We start from the raw sequence: 21,409 nt of genomic DNA on the forward strand, positions 1-21,409 counted from the left end.
GTGCAAGTCATACGACCCTGAGGCGCTTAAAGAATACAGGGCCATGCTAGCCACACACAAAAAAGCCATCCTTACAAGAATGGCAGAGTACAATGAGACCAAGATCATGGAAGCAGATAACAAACAAAAATAAATCTTTATAATTCTGAAGGAGCTCAGTCAAAAGCAGACACAGGAAGCAGTCACCGGCCAGGAACACTGCAACAGGTTCCTGTCCTTATTCCTAGATAAAGTAAAGGACATCTTAACGGACATACATAACACCCCCATCAGTCAGAGCCCCCTGGTTGTGGAGGAACCACAATGTGACACGAAAGAACCCATTGCCTCCTTCCCAAGCCTAGAACAATACAACACATGTCCACGGAGGATATTCAAGTTGGCCCTTCCAGCGATTGAGGGAGAGATCCTCGCCCTGATCAATCTTCGCTGGAAACGGGGATGGTTCCCAGTAACTTCAAGGAAGCCAGGGTAACCCTCCTACTGAAAAAGGACGGAGCTGACACCACTCACATGAAGAACTATAGGCCCATATCCCAACTCCCTTTCTTGGCTAAAATAATGGAACCGCATATCCTCAAAACCCTGTCCCTATTTATAGAAGAACATCAGCTATTCGATGGTCGGCAGGCAGGATTCAGGGCTCACCACAGTAGAGTTGGTGATGCTGTCGGTGCTGGACGAAATTAGGCTCACGGCCGACTGCAAGAAGGCGTTTGCCCTGGTCCTACTAGACCGCTCAGCTGCGTTTGACAAGGTCAACCACTGCCAACTCTTGGCACGAATTAAGAGCATGGGTATCTACGGGATGGTACACCAATGGATCACCTACTTCCTGACAAACCGGACTCAAAGGATCCAGATGGGTGACTGTGTGTCCAATAGAGGGACACTAACCTCCGGAGTCCCACAAGAGTCGGCACTATCGCTGCTTCTGTTTAAAATCTATCTCAGACCTTTGGTGGGGGCCCTGGCCCGTATGGACTGCCAGATGTTCAACTACGCCGACGACACGTAACTAATCCTGCAAATTGACAACACCCCACAAACCCATGCATGCGTGCAAAATATCCTAAAGACAGCTAACTCACTTAAATTTAACCCAGACAAAACAGAGGTCCTAGCTATCACCACAAGTAACAACCTGTGGACTGACTTCTTCTGGCCACAGGAGCTGGGAGACACACCGAATACAGCTCCAGTTGTAAAAAGCCTTGGAATTAAAATAGACGACACATTCACACTGTCTAATCAAGTGTCCTCCGTGGTTGTGACCTGTGTGGGCCTGCTGAGGAAATTATCACCCCTCCTCTCATTTTCCACCATGTGGACGGTGGTGACCGCACTGATTAGGTTTTGCCTAGATTATGGCAATGCGCTATATATTGGATTACATGAGAGGCTGCTAGGCAAGCTGCAGGTAGCGATGAATGATGCAGTCAGGCTGATCTTCAAGCTCCCCAGACGGGCACCGGCCACACCTCTGCTGCAACAGCTACATTGGCTCCTCGTCAAACAGTGAGCTAGATTCAAACGCCTCTGCATTGCCTATAAGGCCCTTCATGGACAGGCCCCAGGATACATCAATGAGCGCTTAGGGAGATACGTCCCGGGTCGTACCCTCTGGTCATCCGAGGGTGGCAGGTTGGCCTGTCCATGGTTCTCTCAAAATGACTAAAGGGGTCAAGCCTTTTCGATCTTGATCCCGCAGCTATGGATCAAGCCACCAGGATACCTCCGGTCAGAAACAGCCTTCCTTCCGTTTAGGAAAAAAACTGAAGACTTTCCTCTTCACAGAGGACTGGACATAATAAGATGTTGACCTGGGGCTAACAATGACTCATCTGGGGGGGCATGGGTACTCTCTGTCTGCCGGTATTAGGCGCTTTACAAATCCCAATTAACATTAACATTTGTTCTACTAGACTTCTTTCTCTTGGTTTATTGGGGGTAGAGTAACTGCTTCAATATGGATTTTGATATTGGAAGTGAAAGTGCACTAGGATTACTATAATGCACTCCTAACACACTCCTTGAGCCCACAAAGTCAAGATATAGTGTGGTTGAGATTTTTGACATCTTGAAAATGGCCAAAGTGGGCAGGATTGGCCCCGGGAACTTTTACCACAATGGTTAGGGCATGACCCGGAGTGAAGAGGGAATTCGATCATATGACACTGGTGCTAAAGGAATTTTGCTAGCTATTCATCCATGAAAGGCTATAGTCCAAAAACGGTTGTCAGTCTCACAAGCCCATTCATTAGGGTAGCCCTCCTTACCTTACTCACTTCATACTGTCTCTGGAAGAGAGGGCTTCAGAGCAAAACCTTGCTCTTAGTACAAACACTGGAATTAAACACTTCATTGGGACTGTAACAGGTCTTCACTAGTGCTGCAATGGGCCTCTGGATGTCCCTCCGGTTGTCTCTAAGAATGCAACCAGTTCTGCTCACTTTTAAGAAGCTACTCCAATCCTACATAGTCTGTCTCCGTCTTACCTGCTCTCCATGTCTTGACCCATAGCTCTTTATATTTTGCTTGCTATAGTTTCCTAAATTTCTCTGTATTTCTCTAGTTAATGGTTAAAGTGCACTTAGATCTTTGGTAGTTATAGTATTGTTTTAAGTTGGAAATTGAATAAACAAATTGTTATTACCTACTGGCAGTCGCCAGTAGGTAGTTAAAGTTAGGACCTAGATTCCATAGGAAACAAGATTTTTGCTTGGCCAATAGCTTAAGCGCTGTTTGACGAATCTTCGTCAAATTCTCCAATAGTATTCGACCCTCAGTTCAGCAGCTGTGTGGAAAGTTTTGGGGTGATCCATGAAGCGGGGCCCAAGAAAAAAAAGGGGGGGGGTCCTAAAACATATTTTACCCATGTTAATTCCTATAGGGTTTTTGAACACGATTACAGCCCGAGCCACTGAATGGAATCACACCAAATCTGTCAGAAAACTAGATCTTGGTCAAGAGCAGTGCCTTTGGGTAGTCTGGTGTAAATCTGTTCAATAGTTTTAGAGACATTAACTGAAATCCAAATTTGTATAACTGGGGACACAGATCCACCAACTTCAAATCCCTAATTGGCAGGCCGCAACCTGAGTGAAAAGTTGCAGCTGACATTTCAACTCAAAGAAACAGTTCTCAGGCTGAAATGCTGTTCAGTTTTTAAGTGAAGGGGTCAGATGAGAGGTTCCCTGACCTGTTGTGTATGTTGGAAATGAATAGGAAACATGTATAATGTAGTGGAAAATACTTTTTTTTTTTAATTCTCATATTCGCAAGATCCAGGGATCCATCAGCCAAGCCCCCGTGTTGCACCCACTTTAACTCTCAAGAAGACAGTGATACCCTCCAACATACACATATAGGCACTCCCATAGCCACACTAAAATATAGAGAAACACTCTCACACCCACTCAGACTCACTCAGACACTCATGCACCCAATGAGCGATCTACTGAGACTCTTGAACCCACTCACAGACCCACTCACACATCCACTCACAGGCCCACTCACTCACGCAGCCACTCAGACATTCATTCACATACCCACTCAGATACTCATATACACAGATCCACTCAGAGACCTATGTACCCAGTCACAGACCAACTAAGATACTCCTGCCCCCACTCACAGATCTACTCAAAGGCTAATGCACACACTTACAGACCCACTTACAGTGGTAGTTACTCATAGACCCAGTCAAAGACTTATGCACTCATTCACAGACGTACTCAGAAAGTGACGCACGGACAAACTCAGACAGTGACGCACTGACTCACTGAAAGTCATGCACCCACTCACATATCCACTCAGAGAGTCACACTCACTCACAGGCCCTCTGAGAAATTTATGTATCCACTCACAGACCTATTGAGACTCACGCTCCTACTCACAGGCCCACTCAAATATTCACGCAATTACTCAGAGACCTACTTAGTCAGTTATACACCCACTCACAGACCCACTCAGAAACTCCAGCACCCACTCAGAGTAACTCTAATTCGCAGACCCACTGACATACTCACACACCCAGACACAGACCTATTCAGACACTCATGCACCCACTCGCAGACCCACTCAGACACTAACACACCGATAGGTCCACCGAGAACACTCTTCATGAAAATGTGCTGCTTTGCATTGAATGTGCGCTTTTGGTTTGCAGATCCATGATGGATCGGCAGAGTCGAAAATTAAAAAAATATATATTTACAAAGAAGTGGTTGAGGAATAGGGTGGCTCTGAAAAAAGCCTTTGTGGTTATTATGTGTCATCACTAAACATAAAATAGGATGCAGTCTTTCAAATTGTTCAGGAACACCCTGTTGCCTTTCTGAGTAAAATGCACTCCATCAGCTCTGAAAATTCAATCCATGTCAAAGCACAAGTTGTTATTGTAGATATTGTCCGTGTTATGGTCCCTTAGAAAAGCAGAAAAACCTTTATTAACATGTTTCCTAGCTTGGCCTATCTGTGGACAGAATTCAGATGACCACTTCCATTTTGGTCTCTGGCATTAGTGAAGGGGTCAATGTGAGGTAAAAGTGTTATTAGCTTTCCAAAGGTATCCTTCATTAGGATTTCCAATCCTACCAAAGTCAATGTGCTCAGGTCATTGCCACCAAAGTGCACAATCACGAGGTCTAGAAGTTGGCAATCTATAATGCTTTCAAACAATGGAAGCAACTGGTATCACTTTAATCCTCTCTGGCTAGTCCAAGTTATCAACATTACACAAACCCAACTCCTTGTCACCATTACTCTTACTAACAGATTCTCTGATCTAATACACATAGCTATGGCCCTCAATCCACACTCTAACCATTTTCAAAGGCAGGAGCTGGAGCACACAGGAGGAGGCTGCAGCAGAATGAAATAGATTTGAAAAAGAAGTCAGTTAAAAAGATGGCCAGCCAATAAAATTTCAAACAAGAAAGTTGATTGGCTGATATAAATATGGCAGTGGTTAAAACTAGGTTGTATTAATGAAAAGAGCATAAGAAGATATGACATTGGCTTTTCAAATATTAACAAAATGTAATGAAGTATCAGATATGGGTGTCAATCCAAATATTCAACCACTGAGGAGAGGAGCCTAGCCTGCGACCATGATGGCCGCCTAATCCTTCGGCTCCGCCGACCCTTTCGCTTCCCTCCCGTCCCGTAACCTATCCTGGCATCAATCCTGCTCCTGAGTTGAGTTTTCGGGTCTGGGATGTGACCCCGACTCCAATGGTGTGTCTCCCTGCGCGCTCCCTGCGGTGGAAGCGGTGGGACGTTCTCGTCTTCTCCCGGACGCTGCTCGGCGCTGATGGCTCTTTGTTCCTCGGGATCGGCAGACATCGCTTACAACAACAGCGGGCACAGTGGAAGGGGCCGAGCCGGCCAGCGGAGTGCAGCGGCTGAATTGTGCCTTTCCGCTGCTGTTCATATTCTGCCTCGCTCTACTCCACTGTACGCGGGGGGCATGTCGGCTGTGATCGCAACAATGTATCGCCGCCCAGGCTTGTGGATGCCTTTGTTTTCTTCTTGCCCCGCTCTGTGATGCGGTGGGAGCCATCTTGAAGACCGAGCAACTGGAACTTGTTGGTCACGATCCCGTGCTGCAACTGGTGACACGGCCGCTGCTGCCGCTACGTTCACACCTGCACAGTGCACAATGGTCTGTGTTCCCTTTGTGCCCCCGGCCCGGCGGTGCTATGCGGTGTACCGGCGAGGTGCTTAGCTTTGCGATGGAGATGTGGATGACGAGTCTTGTGGGCTGCTACGAGTTTCCGAGCCCCGTGGGCAGGGATCTGCTGCATCCACGCCAGTGCGGATTGCGGACATTCTGGAAGCCTTGGATACTTTTCGAACTGCTCTATGCGACAACGCCTGTGACCTTGGGCGCCGTCTGGATGCTGTTCTCTCTGTTATGCCCTTGCCCGACCGAGCACATTCACGATTGCGGGACGCTGCGCCACATCTTGTGTTCGACTCCTGTGGACTACCTGCCCAGGTGTGCTCGGATGAATTGGAGGTATGTGATCCCGATATCCCCGAGACGCTGTCTGTGATGGAGATGCGGCGGTCAGATGTTTGTGTGCTTGTTCAGGGGATGGGGTCTCATCTTCGGACGCCATGTTTGGATACTCCTTTGTGGTCTATTGGAGATGCTTCCTACGTTATTCTGCAGATGATGCTACTGCCCTGGCCGGGTGGACTGTTACAGTGCGTTATCCCCCTTTATATCGTTGTCGCACGCGTGGCATTGGAATGGACAGACTTCGCTGGACAGCGGCATACTCTGCTGGGGTCACTCCATTTGTTTCATTCAAGATGGCTACCGTGCAGCTGGACCACGTCGATGTTCCCGATCGCAGGGGCCAGAGTTGAGTTCCCCTTATCAATGACTGCGGTAGCGTATGCTGCTGGGCTGCAGGGGATGGACGGTGGAGCTGGCTATTGTTTCCTTTGGTTCAGGGATCCGGGGATGGGCGGCAGAGGACTTACATTCTGACTGCTTGAGTTTACGTATATGGCCCTCCTCCTGTCTTATGTGATACCTTCTTTTTCTTTTCTTTATCTGTATTTCGGGTACTCCTTTTGGGGCGACAGACACACTGCTAGGGGGGGGGTAGGCCGTAGCCTCTGCATGCGTGTAGGGTGGGGGTAGGGGGGTCGGGTTTTAATTTTGTCCGTTTCAGTTTCTATGGGCCTTTTTTTTCTCTTACTTTTGGTTCTCTTTTCCTTTCTCTTTCTTTCTTGGGTCAGCAGGGTGGTTCAGTGCGAGGGGGGCGGCGACTGGCATGTAACATATTTTGCTCTTATTATCCTGTCGTATTATTCTCATGCCGCTAGCCTGATTACGTTTTTTGTTGTTTGGATTTCTTCTGTTTGACGTTGCCCTCTTATGTCATTGGTGGACTGTTGGAACTCTGATCCTTCCTATTGTTTATATCTTGGAATCTACTAAAACTTTAAAAATTAACCTTCACTTCTCCTGTTTCTCGGTGGTGCGAGGATGCCCAGTGTAACCCAGATTGATTGCTACTTTATGCTCAGATACTATCGAGTTATCATTTTGCTTGCTAACTTGCATCAACATGTGTCGTGGCCGGCCGGATGGTTGTAGGCCCGTATTTGTTTTGCAACTACCGTGCAATAAAGGTTTCAAAAATTTAAAAAAAAAAAAATATTCAACCACTACTGCTGAAGTTAGCAAGCTAGTCTACAAAGTGTTGTGAACTTGTGACCTACTAGCAGCTCAGAATGTTAGAATATTATTCACCATAGCAACAGAGCTGCAGGAGCATGGAAAGAAAGGTTTGTAAAAGCCCACAATGTAGAGGTGAAGGAAAAGTCCTATTAGAAGAAATATCGAAGGAGGGGTATCTGGATACAAATGTAGACATTTATACCAAGTGTTGTGTAAGAAAAACTGTTTAGCAGCAGTTTGGTTACACAGACGTTATAGTTAGGAAATAGAATTTGAAAAACTTTAGAAATTCACAAAACAACTAAAGGTTACAGGGACGTCATAGTTAGGAAATTGAATAAAAAAACCTTAGAAATTCACTGAAAAAACCCAAAGGTCACAGGGACGATATAGATAGGCTCACATTTCACTCGTACAAAACCAATGAAATTCAGCAGTTAGAGTTACCTGAGCTAACTATTACTTATGCCCCTGCAATGCACAGCTTATGGTATGACCTCAGATATTACATCACTCATGACATGGTCAATGACATCACAGATGGCATCTCAAATGACATCATTGATGACATCGCCCACAAAACCAGCCACACAACCGCTTGCATACCAATTGACAAACCCATTCAATGAATCAAGAACCGACTCACTCACTCACAGAGCCACTAAAACAACCAAATCACCCACCCATACAGTCACTTACACACCCACTCACCCGCAAAGCCACTCACACACCCACTCACTCAACCATACAGCCACTCACACTAGCATTCACTCACCCATAGAGCCACTCACTAATACATCCACTCACACAACTACCCACTCACCCACACAGCCACTCATACTAGCACTCTTATCCTTACAACCAGTCACTTACTCATACAGCTACTCACACATCCATTCACTAATCCAGTTAACCACTTACATACTGTAGAAAACTGCCTCTATATATCTACACCAAAATGAGGTATTGTGAGTATAGAATCCAAGTGACCCCAGAGGTAGGCAGAGGTTAAAGTTAGATAGAACCTTACTCTCTAATTGTGGTAGTGATCGAGCAGTAAGGCAGTAGCAGAGGACAGTGTTAAGCATTTGATGTACACACTCAGTCAGCAAATTAATTCACACACTCAATAACTGAACCTTAGGCCAATTGTGTTTGTATAAAAATATATTCTGTTGTTTTATTTTTAGAACCAAACAAGCCTGGCACAGGTAAGCGTTACATACTTTTCAGTAATGAGTTACTGGATATAGAACAGTTTGAAAATGCCATAGCAATTGTACTTTGTTTGATTTACAGGGGATGCATTAGGTTGCAACACAAGCCAATACAGTACATAGAAATAAATAGGCTTTTTCAGTAAATTATAGTTAAGTTACTTTTCTAACTCAATGCTGGATAACTAGATTCACCACTGGGGCATTTCCTGGCTGGAAAATGGTAAGTAAATATGTGTTGGTTATTCGCATGATTTTTAAAGAATATTTTTAGATTTCAAAACTCCACACACAGTCATTTTTTGAAAGAAAAATAGTGCATTGAAATGAATAGGCTTTTCCAGTAAATTAGAGGTAATTTACTTTTTATGTTACTTTTCTAACTCAGTGCTAGATACCTAGAATATTTTTAGTTGTCAAAACTCCACACTTTTCGGAAGAAAATTGTCAATGTTATCCTATGGAGGAAAAACAGGTTATCGGTTTGCAGGTAAGTAATCAACTGTGGAAGTTAAGGTTCTGGGGTAAGACTCAGAGGTCCCCGGCGGCTGGGTGCAGAGTGCTGTTTTGAGGTTGGGTGCCCTCCGGTTTGCAAAGGCACACAAGCAGGGAGACGAAGGACTTCTGGGTGCGACCACCACTTGGAGAGGTAAGTTGGTTAAGTACTGTCAGTTTGGGCAAACAAGTACGTGGGGCATCGGGTGCAGGGGTGCCTTTTGGGGTCGGATCTTCTTTCCATCTCCTGGTCCCGGTTTGGGAGGCCTTCTGGATTTAGGCTGCAGGCATCGTCTGGAGGCTTGAGGCAGGTCAGGCGTTGCGGGATCTCAGGTCAGGATCGCCAGGGTGACCTCCCTGCAGGGCCGTTTCTGCCATTAGGCAGGACTAGGCGGCCGCCTAGGGCGGCAAAATGATGAGGGCGGCATTTTGTTGTAATCATGCAGTGGAGTCTGGAGTGCACTGTGCAAGTGAAGTGCACCTGCTGACTGTCTGTTTGCAATTGCTTGTTACGCGTTTAGCAGAGGCTGCCGAGCGCCGCAGCACCCAGATTAATGGCATGTGTGTAGAGCGGGGTGCGAGACACACTAGTGTAAGTGTGGGTCCCCACACCATTCTTCTGATGTTGGTGTGTCATACCGGTAATGCATGCTATTTACAGAGCATAGAAACTGCACATATGGTGCACAAAGCACTAGCAAAATTACAAGTCGATATTATCTGGAGGGAGGGAATCCTTTTGAATTCTGATCTTTTAGATGCCTTTGGCAAGTACGAGAAAGTGGCTGTTGCACCTTACTCTTCGTATGCACATTATAGATAAAAAAAATATATCCCACAATTTAATATAGAGAGAACTTGATCCGAAGGTATCAGAGTGCTTTACATGAGCACCATTTGCATTACAGACGGATACATTTAATTAATGCGGAAACGAGGAGCAGCTTCCATTTTACGACTTCCCAACAGAATAATGTGTAAAATAATGTAGTTTTCACTTTTAGCAGCTGCAGCTTTTCTTGAATTGTGTACGGTGCACGGAGCGCTGGAGAACTGTTCCTGATTCTTTGGTAACTTTCCATAAATTGGCATCAACATTAGTGTTGATGACAAAGGATTTTAAGACGTTCATCACTCTGGCCTACATTTGTTGTAAATGAGGCGGAGGCTGGCGGGTGAATCATTATCTGTTATCTCCACTCCGACTGCGGACCCAGCCCGTCCTCACGGTCGGCTGGAGAGTGGCGCAAAAAACACTGTCACTGAGTGAGCAGGAGCTGGGTATCAGGCAGCACTGTGAGGGGTGATGAGGTGACGCCCTGTGTCCGAGTGAGGACGGTTTGATGGTGGTGGCGTGGGCGGGGCGGGTCTGTTTGCTGCAGCATGCCAGGCAGGCTAAAAAGATCTGAGAGTAGATAATGGCGGCCCCATGTCCAGGCCTCCGGCCTGTGACTGAGGACGCGAGGTGATGATGGGATGGAATGAATCTATGATCTCCAAGTCCCTGCATGTGAGCGAGGCTAGAGCCTGGAGGAGCCTGGAGGAGTAGTAGGACACGGGAGGGAGGGTCAAGGAAGCACAAAGAGAGTGTGCACAGTGCAGAACTTAAGAGCAGAGGACCCCTTACCTTATTAATGCGTTTTTATATAGGGCGGACTGTACCCGAAGGCGTCAGAGCGCTTCACAATAGGAACAGAACTGATAAATGAGAACATTACAAGTGAACAAATTACAAAAGCAAACGTTACATTGAATGAGGCCGCAAAAGTGACAATCGTGAGCCAACAAAATACAATAGGTAGCAAACGGTGCATTACAGGAGGAAAAAGTGACGTGTGCAGGTTACAAAAGCTTACACAGTAAACATAGAGGTATAATACTGCAATATATGGAGGACACTCAAAGACCAAACGTTACAAAGGCAATGGTGAGAGAGTGATGGTAGAAAAAGGGAGGGGGCGGCATTTTTCAATTCTCGCCTAGGGCGGCACAACACCTAGAAACGGCCCTGCCTCCCTGTGGTGTTTTGCCACTCGAGCTCGGGCCGGGTTCAGTGGGTGCAGAGTGGGCTAGATTTGCGGTCTCTAGCTGCTGCCAGAAGCTGCAGTTTGAACAAATCCGTTGCTCACAGGAGATGCAGTCTTTAGAAGGGAAGGCAGGCAGGTCCTCCGGGTTTCTTGAGGTTGCTGGCTGCAGGATACACCGGGATTTCCCAGGAGCAGGTTTGAGGGGGAGACAGGCCGGTAGGACTGCCGCCAAGTCAGTGGGTGTCGTCCTATTGTTAGCTCTGCACGGCTCTTCAGTCCTTCTTATCTTCTTTCTTGTTTCTTGTCTGGATCTGAGTTCTTGGTTCAGGGCTGCCCCTTAAATACTGTATTTTGGGGGCATTTTAGGGGTCTTGAAATCAGTAGCCAATGGGCTACTGACCTTAGGGTGACTACACCCTTGGCGTGCTCACCCCATGTGGGGGAATGAGCACAATCCCTAGTCCTGATTGGGGAGTGCCTGCTATCTGCAAGATGGCGAGCACTGGAGAGAGGGCTTCACCTCGCCTCCCCCACCGGAGATGTAGAGTTGGCAAAGGTGGGCACACCTCCTGGGCTGGCTAGTTTTTCCTGCCTGTCTTCCAGCTGAAAGGGAGGGGAGACAGGAAGGGGGCATTTTCCTGATAGCAGGAGAGGCTGGGGTTGCATTAGAAAGGCTGCCAGGCCTTTGAAGCTCCCCTGCAGAAGATGGCTCTTCCTGGCCTGGGGAGGTGTGAAGACCTCCGCCCAGGAAAGGCTTTGTTTCTGGGCTCAGGGAGCGTAGGCTCCCACCCTAGGGGTCCAGAAACATGTCTCGTGGTGGCAGGCTGGTGTGTACTAGTCAGGGAACCCACCAGAGGCTAGTCGTTTTTCAGGGGGCATCTCAAAGATGTCCTCTGTGTGCATTTGTAGTTAGATCCCACACTGGCATCAGTGTGGTTTTAATGTGCTGGGAAGTTTGATCCCAAACTTCTCAGCTTTCAGGTGCTGTGGAGTTCGTAATGACAAGCTCCCAGAACAATAAACTCTTAATGGCAGCACTGCACTTACAATGTCTAAGAATGGACTTGGACACTGTAGAGGTACAGGGTCATGCACCTGTACACTCATCACTGGCATAGGGCACCCAGCTAAAGGGGTGACTGATCTATGCCAGGGCAGTGGGTTGTAGGCATGGCACACAGGGATGTGTGCCATGTCGACTCTTCACTTTGTTCTGCACCAAAACACACAGCCTGCCAAGGCAGTGTGTGCGTGAAAAGGTACAGGGCCTCTAAGGGTGGCACAAAACGTGCTGCCTGCAGCCCTTAGAGGTCCTCCCTGGCCCACAGTGCCCTGGTTGCCAGTGATACCATTTTCCTGGGGCTGACCTGTGGCTAGAGATGCCAATTGGGTTAGTTTTGGGGAAAGAACACAGGCCCTGGGAACCTGATTGGCAGGGACCCAGGGCACATCAAGTCAAAGTGCATCAGTAGTCTGGCAAAAAGTGGGGAGGTTACTGCAACAGAAGCCCACTTTCCTACCCATACCCATTCACACATTCATACAATCAATCACACACCCACTCCCTCACCTTTACAGCCAGTCACAGACACTCACGGGGTAAAACAGCTACTCCCACACCCTCTCCCACACCTACTAACTTACCCATACAGCCCCTAAGACATCAAATCACCTATCCGTATAACCACTCACACATCTACTCAATCATCAAAACAGCCACTCATACACCCCCCACCCATACAGCCACTAAGGCAGCCCCTCACTCACCCATACAGCAATTCACACTCAATCACCAATACAGCCACACACAGTCACTCACACACACTACAGCCACTAAGGAAGCCACTCACTCACCCATACAGCAAATCACACTCAATCACCAATACAGCCACACACAGTCACTCACACACCCATACAGCTACTCACACATTCCCTTATTCACCTATATAACCACTCACACCTACTCACATACATACATCACTCAGACACCCATCCCACACTGATACAGTCATTCACCCACTCAGATGACATGTTAGAAACAGTATCACTCATTACTAGTTTAGAAAGAATACTAATTTAAACTTATGTAGTAGCTTATTATATATCTTTAATTTTCAGAAACATTTAAGAAACATTTAAGAAACACTTTCACTCACACTATCACTCACTGGACGGAGATTTAATCTGAGAGGTCATCTTTGATGTTACTGACCATGTAATGAGTGATGTAATATGCAAGATCATAAGCAGTGCTTTTCGTGGGCGTAAGTTATAGTTCAGCTCAGGTATCTATAATTGCTGAATTTCACTTGTTTTGTAAGAGTGAAACATGAGACTAACCATAATTTCACAGTAACCTTTGTTTTTTCCCAGTAAATAATTTCAACGTTACCTCACACTGTTCAGTGGTATGATACATGAATTCCATTATGGTTGAAAATGCTGCATCAAGTCTTTTGCGATCATCCTGCAAAAAAATATATATATATTATGCCACTGTAATAACAAGAAAACAAATACAGGAATTATTTGTATGCATGTATATATATATATCTCCATATATTACCTACTGGCGGTCGCCAGTAGGTATAGTTAGGACCTAGTTTCCGCACCATTCTATTTGGAATAACTTTGGCGCCGGTGGACGAATCTTCGCGAATTTCTCCAAGAAAATGGCCTGCTCCGCTCCTTCCCTGAAAGTTTGGGGGTGATTTGTAAAGCGAGGGCTGAGAAAAAAGGAGGTCCCAAAACGTGTTTTCCCCATTACATTTTCCATAGGACCTTTAGCCAGGGCTACAGCCCGAACGGCTGAACGGAATTACACCAAATTTAGCAAAAAGTTAGAGTTGTGTTCGCAGATCACGCTTTTTGGTAAATGGTGTAAATCCGTTCAGTAGTTCCTGAAAAAATCAAAAGTAAAATCATAGATATCTATAGGCGCTTACCGTACGCATACATACCCGTACCTTTCCGAGCACGAGCTACATGCTGATTGGCTGTCAACTGTCTGTCAACACTCCAAACCAGGAAGTGTTGGTAGCCCTCTTGTGCCTCGGTAGACTGAGGAACAAAAAAAAAGAAAAACAAACATGTAGAATGCAAAAAGGGGGCAGGGTAGAAACGCCCTGACCCCCTAGGCCTGCTCAGGGGGTCCCACAAGGACCCCCAAGGCCCCCCCCAAAACAAATTTTTTTTTTTTAATCTCGGCGAAAAAAAACTAGTCTGATTTTTTTCAAATTAACCCACCCCCCCAAATCCCGGGGGCATAGTTAAAAAGAAATGTGTGGGCCCCAATCCCGGGGACTGCCACCCCCGGGGCAAAGTAATTATTTTACACCTCTCTGCAACGCAGCCCGCTGGCGCATACTGGAGGCTCCTGGTGGATTAGTTGGCCCCCAGGGACACCCAGTATGCAAGGGGAATTAGTTTCCCCCTCTGCAAATGCGCCAGGGGGCTGCGTTGCAGAGAGGTGTAAAAAGGGGCGTGGCCTCATTACACCTCTCTGCAACGGAGCCCCCTGGCGCATATTGGAGGGTCCTGGTGGGCTAGTTGGCCCCCAGGGTCCCCCAGTATGGAAGGAGAATTAGTTTCCCCCTCTGCAAACGCGCCAGGGGGCTGCGTTGCAGAGAGGTATAAAAAGAGGCGTGGCCTCATTACACCTCTCTTAGTTTTGCTATAATGACAGCCTTGTGATAGCAAACAAGGACTTGAATATTTGTATATTGATTGCTACCACAGAACTTGCTGCTGTGTAACACTCTAACTAGCAGGATTTAATACAAAACAACTTAATGGTTCTCATTTTACAGATCATTTTACTAGTGAAAGATTGATCCCATTGGCTAGATCCATTCCACAAACCGCTGGGTCAAGCAAAGCTATAAGCAGCAAATACGTACTATCTTCAATAAAGGTTCTATACCCTTGTCGGTGCAAACATGAATTTAAGTAAAATTTCAACTGGACCCATTAACATGAACAACAAGAAGGCTACTTTGTGTAAGGAGAACTCCAGTTCTGTGAAATTAAGTAAAATGCAATTAAAAAGACACTGCAGTAAGGGGTCAGTCTTTAATAAACATTTGTTATTCACTTTTTAACGTATGGCAGCATACACAAACTACAACTGGGCAGAAGTGTCAAAATATTAGACAAATATTTTTGTTTAAGCAATCTCTGAGCTCGATAATGTGCTTTCAAACTGTTTTATGAACTCGATAATGTGCTTTCAAACTGTTTTATGGTGCTTTCAATGTAAAATAAACGAGCCATAATGCCATTTGTCAAAGAAATACAAGAGCAACAAAGAGATTAGAATGAAAACAATGAACAGAGGTGAGGGTGTTCCCAATATGGCAGAGGCTGGAAGTGCACTATAGCCAGTGGCCGACATCTGCACTACCTCCCTAGTCCGGCTATCAGCCACTGGCCGACAAAGAAGAGGTAAATAAAGGCTCCCACTGCACCAGAGGAAGTCCTTTATTTAATTTTTAAGCCAGGCTTTTCAGGAAGAGCTTCCTGAGCAGCCTGAGGCGTATTTATTTTTTTACTTCACTGTTATGACGATCAGGGCACAGGGCGCGCTGACGTTATTACATTAAAGGGAAAGCAAAACTACCCGAAGGGCTTGTTTTACTATCACTGCATCACTGCTCGGAGGCATATCTCAGCCCCCTCCCGCCTGAACCCTGATTAGGGTGGAAGAAGTATCGTCAGAAAGAGGAGAATCTCCCCTTTCCAATGAGAACTCTTCGCAGTGGATAGAGCAATCCACAAGCAGGGTTTCACCCACTAGGCAACAGGGATGGGGAGTGGTCCTCATGGAAAGGCTTATGCACTCCTAAAAATACTTACATACTGGGGGGCTGACTGAGTACTCACCCTGATCTCTCCCCTCCCCTGGGACAGGGGGCGGCAGAAAGCCCGCTAAACACCATGGAAAGGATTTGTTTAAGTATAGTGATGGGGGCTGAAAGGCATGGCCATGCCCCACCACATTTAAATGGTTCATCACCCCCGCCCGGACTAGAGTCATGTAATATTTATTAGGTGGAAACCACCCCTCCCTTGACATGGGCCCATGCTCAACCCCATCCCTGGCCCAATAGACTTGCTGGCCCTCTTGGGGGTAGATAGGGTATTCAACCTACCAGCCCCAGACAGTTCTGAAAACTAAACATCCAGGGGAGCCCAGGATGGTGTGCTTTGTATGCATCCCACACCATTTTCTTATCCACAATGTCCTGCAAACCTCAAACGTTGACTACAAATACACATTTTCCTCTGGAAACTCTGAGGAGCCACATTTCCAATCATACAGCATTCCCCGCAAGTCTCCCAATAAAAATGGATACCTCACGTGTGTGGGTGGGCCAAGAGACCTTGACACAAATGGCCCTTAAGTGCTACGTGGAGAGATCAGCAATTCGGGTAGAAGTGGGATTTGGGGCCGTGATCGGCCACCATCCATGGAAACCTACCACCCACAGACATTTTTAAAAAATAGACACCAGGGGATTCCAAGGTGGTGTGCCTTGCATGATTAACATAATGTTTTCTTACCCACAATGCCCTGCAAACCTCAAACGTTGCCTGAAAGCACACATCTCCCTTACATTTATGTGATGGAAACTTCTGTAATCCAAAATTTCCACAACATTCCTGCCACCCAGCATTACCCCACTTGTGCTGATAAAAATGCAGTGCCATTTGTGTGGTTGGGTCTAGTGCAATGACAGGAGCGGATCAAACCAAGGGCAATCTGAGTCGCCACATAGGAAATATGAAACTTCGTCCTCACATTATATTTCTACATACCTGACTAGATGGGCTAATCTTCATTTTGTTTCCGCTAATTGGTAGAACCACGGTACTCAAAAGTCTCTAATGCCAAAATCTTTATATTTTACAGGCCCTTTAAGTTAATTGGTCACTAAACGAAAGACAGTACTTTTGGAGCATACAGTATCTACGTCGATGTAGCCATAAACAAGCCTGCACAATTCTGGGTAATGACCAGTAGGCACAGTACACATTTTCCCATCTTGTGATGGTTGTGAGTATTACAATTTGTGTTACTTTTTACGATATTTACTATTACTACAATTCTTGTTTCTACTTACAAGACCAGTAGTTGCTTAAGTTATTCATTTTGATTTCGTAGTGCACGGAAAACGGCGATTCCTCCCCAAATGTGTGTGGTAACTAACACTTTTCTTCATAACTGCTAGCGGCATGCAACATAGCATTAGACTGTACTGTGTATCTCGCTTGTACTATCATTTTCATATACAGGAAAAATGCAGCTACATCCTGACATTATGCCTATAGCTTTCTGAATAGATATGGGCTAACCTTTCTGTTTTGCTAGTTGGTAGAATCACAATGCTAAATACTGCCTGATGCCAAAATCTTTATTGTTATCAGGTCTTCGAATTCATTTTTCGATAAACAATAGAGAGTACTTTTGAGCCATATTGTACACATGAACCTACAGTCATAAAAAAGATTTCAGATTATTGAGGAAACTAAGGCTTTCCAAGGAGGAAGTTGGATGGAGCATCTGGAAAGTTTACACAGAGCAAAATATCCGAGATGGACAAATGGCTGCAAAGGTTCACAATGTTACTCACAAATTCATAGATTAAACCAGATAACACTGTAATCCTTGCCAAATAGGGACTGTGTTCAAAACAGAACAAAAATAAAACTTCAAATATTTAGGAATAGGCTTTTATGAATAAAAAACGTCTTGTAAGAAAACCTGTTTGCTAACAGTTTAAGGTTACAAATCATCAAATCATCATAACCAAGATTAAATTGTCATTTAAACAAAAATGTCCACATTAGGATTCAAAACTCAACATACCTGACGTAAAAAAAAAAAATCAAAGGCTCAATTTACAGAAGGGGTGACAAACTATTCGATGTCACTAAGTGTACCTCAGTTGCAATCTATATGAAGTTGTGCATCACCGAATTAGGATTTTAGGCACTTACTTCTGCCCTCTCCAGTTCCACGTTCGTATCTTCATCGTAATACAAGCCCTGGTCCTGGCCTCTAGATCTCAACACATTGCCTTCATCTGGCCAACTGACCTTTCGTCTCTTTGCACGTTTAAGGACGTCAAGGCTAAGCTTGGCGGATCGCTCCAAGGACTGCTCCATCCATGTGCCTCTGCTCGTCATTCCCTCATGGTCTGCGGGGAACATACAATATGTGTTATGAAGAAGGGAAAACATATACTGTTATTTTTGCAGAACTGCTACGGCAAAGAGAAATTTAGCAACCAACAGTTTAGCAATTACTGAATGGGAATGTGTGATTCCCCATGATGCAGGCACTACTGCCACGTGGTTCTAGTCTTAGCTGCACTCTTGAAGCAGGAGACTACCTCAGTCATAAAGGCGGCCCTTTGGAACACTGAGTGGAGTGGGCCTTGCTGCTAAAATCTAATGCTCTCCATACAACCAACTAAAGCTTGAAAAAAACTGATTGCTTGAAACACAGTGCTATAAAGTAAACAATGGAAGCTTGAGCAGGCATGATGGTTAGGCGGGTGTGCTCTGCATATAGTCCTACAGCAAATTAAGCAAGCGTCTCCTCTGCATGGCTGTGCTCTCTGAGGCAATGCAAACGCTTATGCTGGCCTCATTACCAACAAGCATTTACAATGCAATGGTCTCAGAAATATTATAGGTAGAGCTATTGGCATTGCTTATTTTTTTTATTTTTTTTATCCCTAAGTAAATGTTATTGTCATTTCTATTGTTAATTGCCCTGGGGTGAGGGCCCGCCTCTGTCACCATCAGGCCAATGTCCCCTTATCCTCCCCTTGGAGAGGGGCTGATTGCAAACCCCCACACCCAGGCCATTGTTGGCAGAATGTCTGACTCCGCCTAAGCGCTGCGTAATAAGAACATTGGTTGCTTGCTTCTATTTCTCACCTGAACATGATTAATACTCCCTTAAAACAGGTTGCTAAAATAGTAATATTTTAGCCTATTGCCAACAAATGTGTTTGCTAGTATCTTCTTTCAAAGCCATTCAGAGTAGGCAGTTCATTACCAGCCACGATTGTTGGTAGTAATACAGTTTTAGCTAAGGACTGTCTTAGCAGCAACCACTTCACAGAAAAATTATTACAGGTAAAAGTAAGTAGTAGTTATAAGACGCATTCGAAGGGATTATGTAACCACAAAATTACTCTTCTGGAGAAACACCTTTGGCAATTTCTCTTAGAGACACTTTACACAGTGATTATACTCATAACAAATTATGTTTGAGGGCCTAACCAATTCTATTTAAAGAAGGCGTACGTTCCCACATAAAAACTAGTAGCCTATGCAATGTCAAATACAGTGTGGTCAGTACTTTAAGCCAAGCTAGTCGCAAAACACCTCAGCACCTCTTTTTGCTTTCTACTGCTACCTCAACTTATGATTTGTCCTCATCACTACATGGTTTGCAATGGCAAATTAAAATTATATCTGAAGTATTGACCACCCTTAGTCTACCATTTATACATAAAGTTAGAGGCATATACTATTGCGCACACACCCAACGCCACAGAGTTGCTAGGCAAAAAACATATTCCCATTAACAGTAAATTGAGTTCGACAAGCTACGCTTAAGTAGCCAGTCTACCCTGTTAGATACAATAGACATAATTTATCCTCACGCAACGCTTGTCTCTTTACAACCTGTGAAAAGCCAGTTCAGCAGAGGGAGTGCTTTACAACTCACTGGTTACATGGGGGTGATGATCATAAAAGGATTGTAAACGTTACTACAGAAATCCACTTCTAAAGCAACACGTTTACTCCTAATGGGTGCCTCAGCAACGAGAACTCATTTGTACGTTTGTGAAAAGGCATACTTACACCTCTGAGGCTCTGCTTTTAATTAGGCATTTTGAGTGTGAAAAGCAGAGACTGTTACATCAACACTATATGTTACATCAACACTATTCAGGCAGAGTCCCGTCCTCCCTCAAACCAAATGCCTTCTCCAAAAAATTAACAGTCTACGCAATGCCTCTTGGAATTAAAAGCAGGGCCGTTCTGCGGGCCTTGGATCCAGAGGCAGTGGGGGATCCTTTCAGGCACCGGGGATGGTGGGCACATATCTGAGGAGAAGGAGGAGGACTGCATCATGAGGGTGCTGAAAAGCAAAGATATCCCAGCAGGGAGAGGCGGTGCCGGCCGAAGCTCCTGTGGGTACATGCGTGACCACTGCAGCATGCCACCTCATAAAAGCCGAGGGCTTCCCCGCCCCCTCAGAGGGTCTGCCGCGCGAGGAGCGCCGCTCCTGTGTATACGTGTGCCCGCTGCCGCATGCCACCTCATGGCACTCCCAGTTGAACGCCCCCTGCCACCCTCAGGGTCGCAGAGCCTGCTAAAGTGAGGGCGCTCCGGGCTGTCTCAGCTGCCGGGTCACACTTGACTTCTCCCCCTTCCTTCCTCCGTGTCTGCCGAGTGCAGCAGTTTCAGGCACGGCCCCTCGGACCTCCAAGGATTTTCACCAGTGAGCTATACATGTTGGGAATGTTAAAGGGGGGTTAGACCGGTTGGTGGTATTTGGGGCTAGCTCCAAGAGTGAGCTGGACTGGTTGCTGGGGTGTTCCGGGGTGGGCTGGGTCCGTTGGAGTGTTCAACGGTGAGGTAGACCTGCTGGGCTCTTCGGGGTGAGTTATGGGTGAGCTATACCGGCCCAGGGTGTTCACTGAAGAGTTAGAGCCGCTGTAGCTGGTCACCTGCGAGCCGCACTTGCCGGGGGATGTTCAGTGTGACGAGTCAGAGCTGCTGGGTTGTTGAGCGGTGAGCCAGACTCCCTAAAGCACCCGGAGACGACGGTGGCATCTCTGAGACCCGCCTCGTATATTTTAAATAATTGTTAACAATAGGTAGACTAACAGCTGCACCTTCAAGCCAGACCTAAACAGTGCCTATTTTGTGCTGCCCTCTTTTATTGTGTTACTGGATTTATAAACACAAAGAAACACAAGGCTACAGGGAAGTGAAGGGTTCTTTTATCATTCGAATCACCGTGGTCCGACTGCGGCTGCATGGTCAGGGTCATGAAAGGTGTTGTAAAAGATCAATAATACCGAGGGTCACGAGACTTGTGTACAAAACATAGATACACTTGTGACGAATTAAAACTCAGACCGGAGGGTCAACAGTAGATGCAGGGGGCACGTGGGAGCTTCGTTCGAGCGGCCCACTGCCAGTCGGGGTTGTTCGGTGATGGGTGTGAGGAGCCCCGCAACTGCCTGAAACCAACAACCCGGGTCTCTGCAGGGCTCCTCTCTCTTTCTTGCTTCCGTTGCGGGGCTCTCTCACACTGCGGGATTCTGACGGCAGAGTCACTGCAGCCCTTCTCCAGCCACGGCAGTCCTGTGAAGCGCCTCCTCCCCTGGGGGCGACATAAATGTCACTCTCCAACTTTCATATAGCGCTTTTCA

General features: G+C 46.1%; 1 protein-coding gene across 4 annotated transcripts in view; it reads right to left on the reverse strand.

Annotated features, from left to right (window-relative positions):
- The window catches only part of AKIP1 (A-kinase interacting protein 1), a 105,848-nt gene that overhangs the window by 39,185 nt on the left and 45,254 nt on the right, over positions 1-21,409 (reverse strand). For 2 of the 4 annotated variants that reach the window (XM_086955995.1, XM_086955996.1), the window contains exons 2-3: positions 18,042-18,142; positions 13,336-13,410 (exon numbers count right to left, since the gene is read on the reverse strand). In XM_086955995.1, the coding sequence (XP_086812121.1) occupies positions 13,336-13,410; positions 18,042-18,131 (165 nt within the window). In that variant the 5' untranslated portion in view covers positions 18,132-18,142. Of the gene's footprint in view, positions 1-13,335; positions 13,411-17,942; positions 18,143-21,409 lie in introns of all 4 variants that reach the window. The other 2 variants (XM_086955993.1, XM_086955994.1) reach the window with 1 other exon arrangement.

The sequence above is a fragment of the Lissotriton vulgaris genome, chromosome 2_1 (genome assembly GCF_964263255.1).
Source record: "Lissotriton vulgaris chromosome 2_1, aLisVul1.2, whole genome shotgun sequence".
NCBI classification, from domain to species: domain Eukaryota; kingdom Metazoa; phylum Chordata; class Amphibia; order Caudata; family Salamandridae; genus Lissotriton; species Lissotriton vulgaris.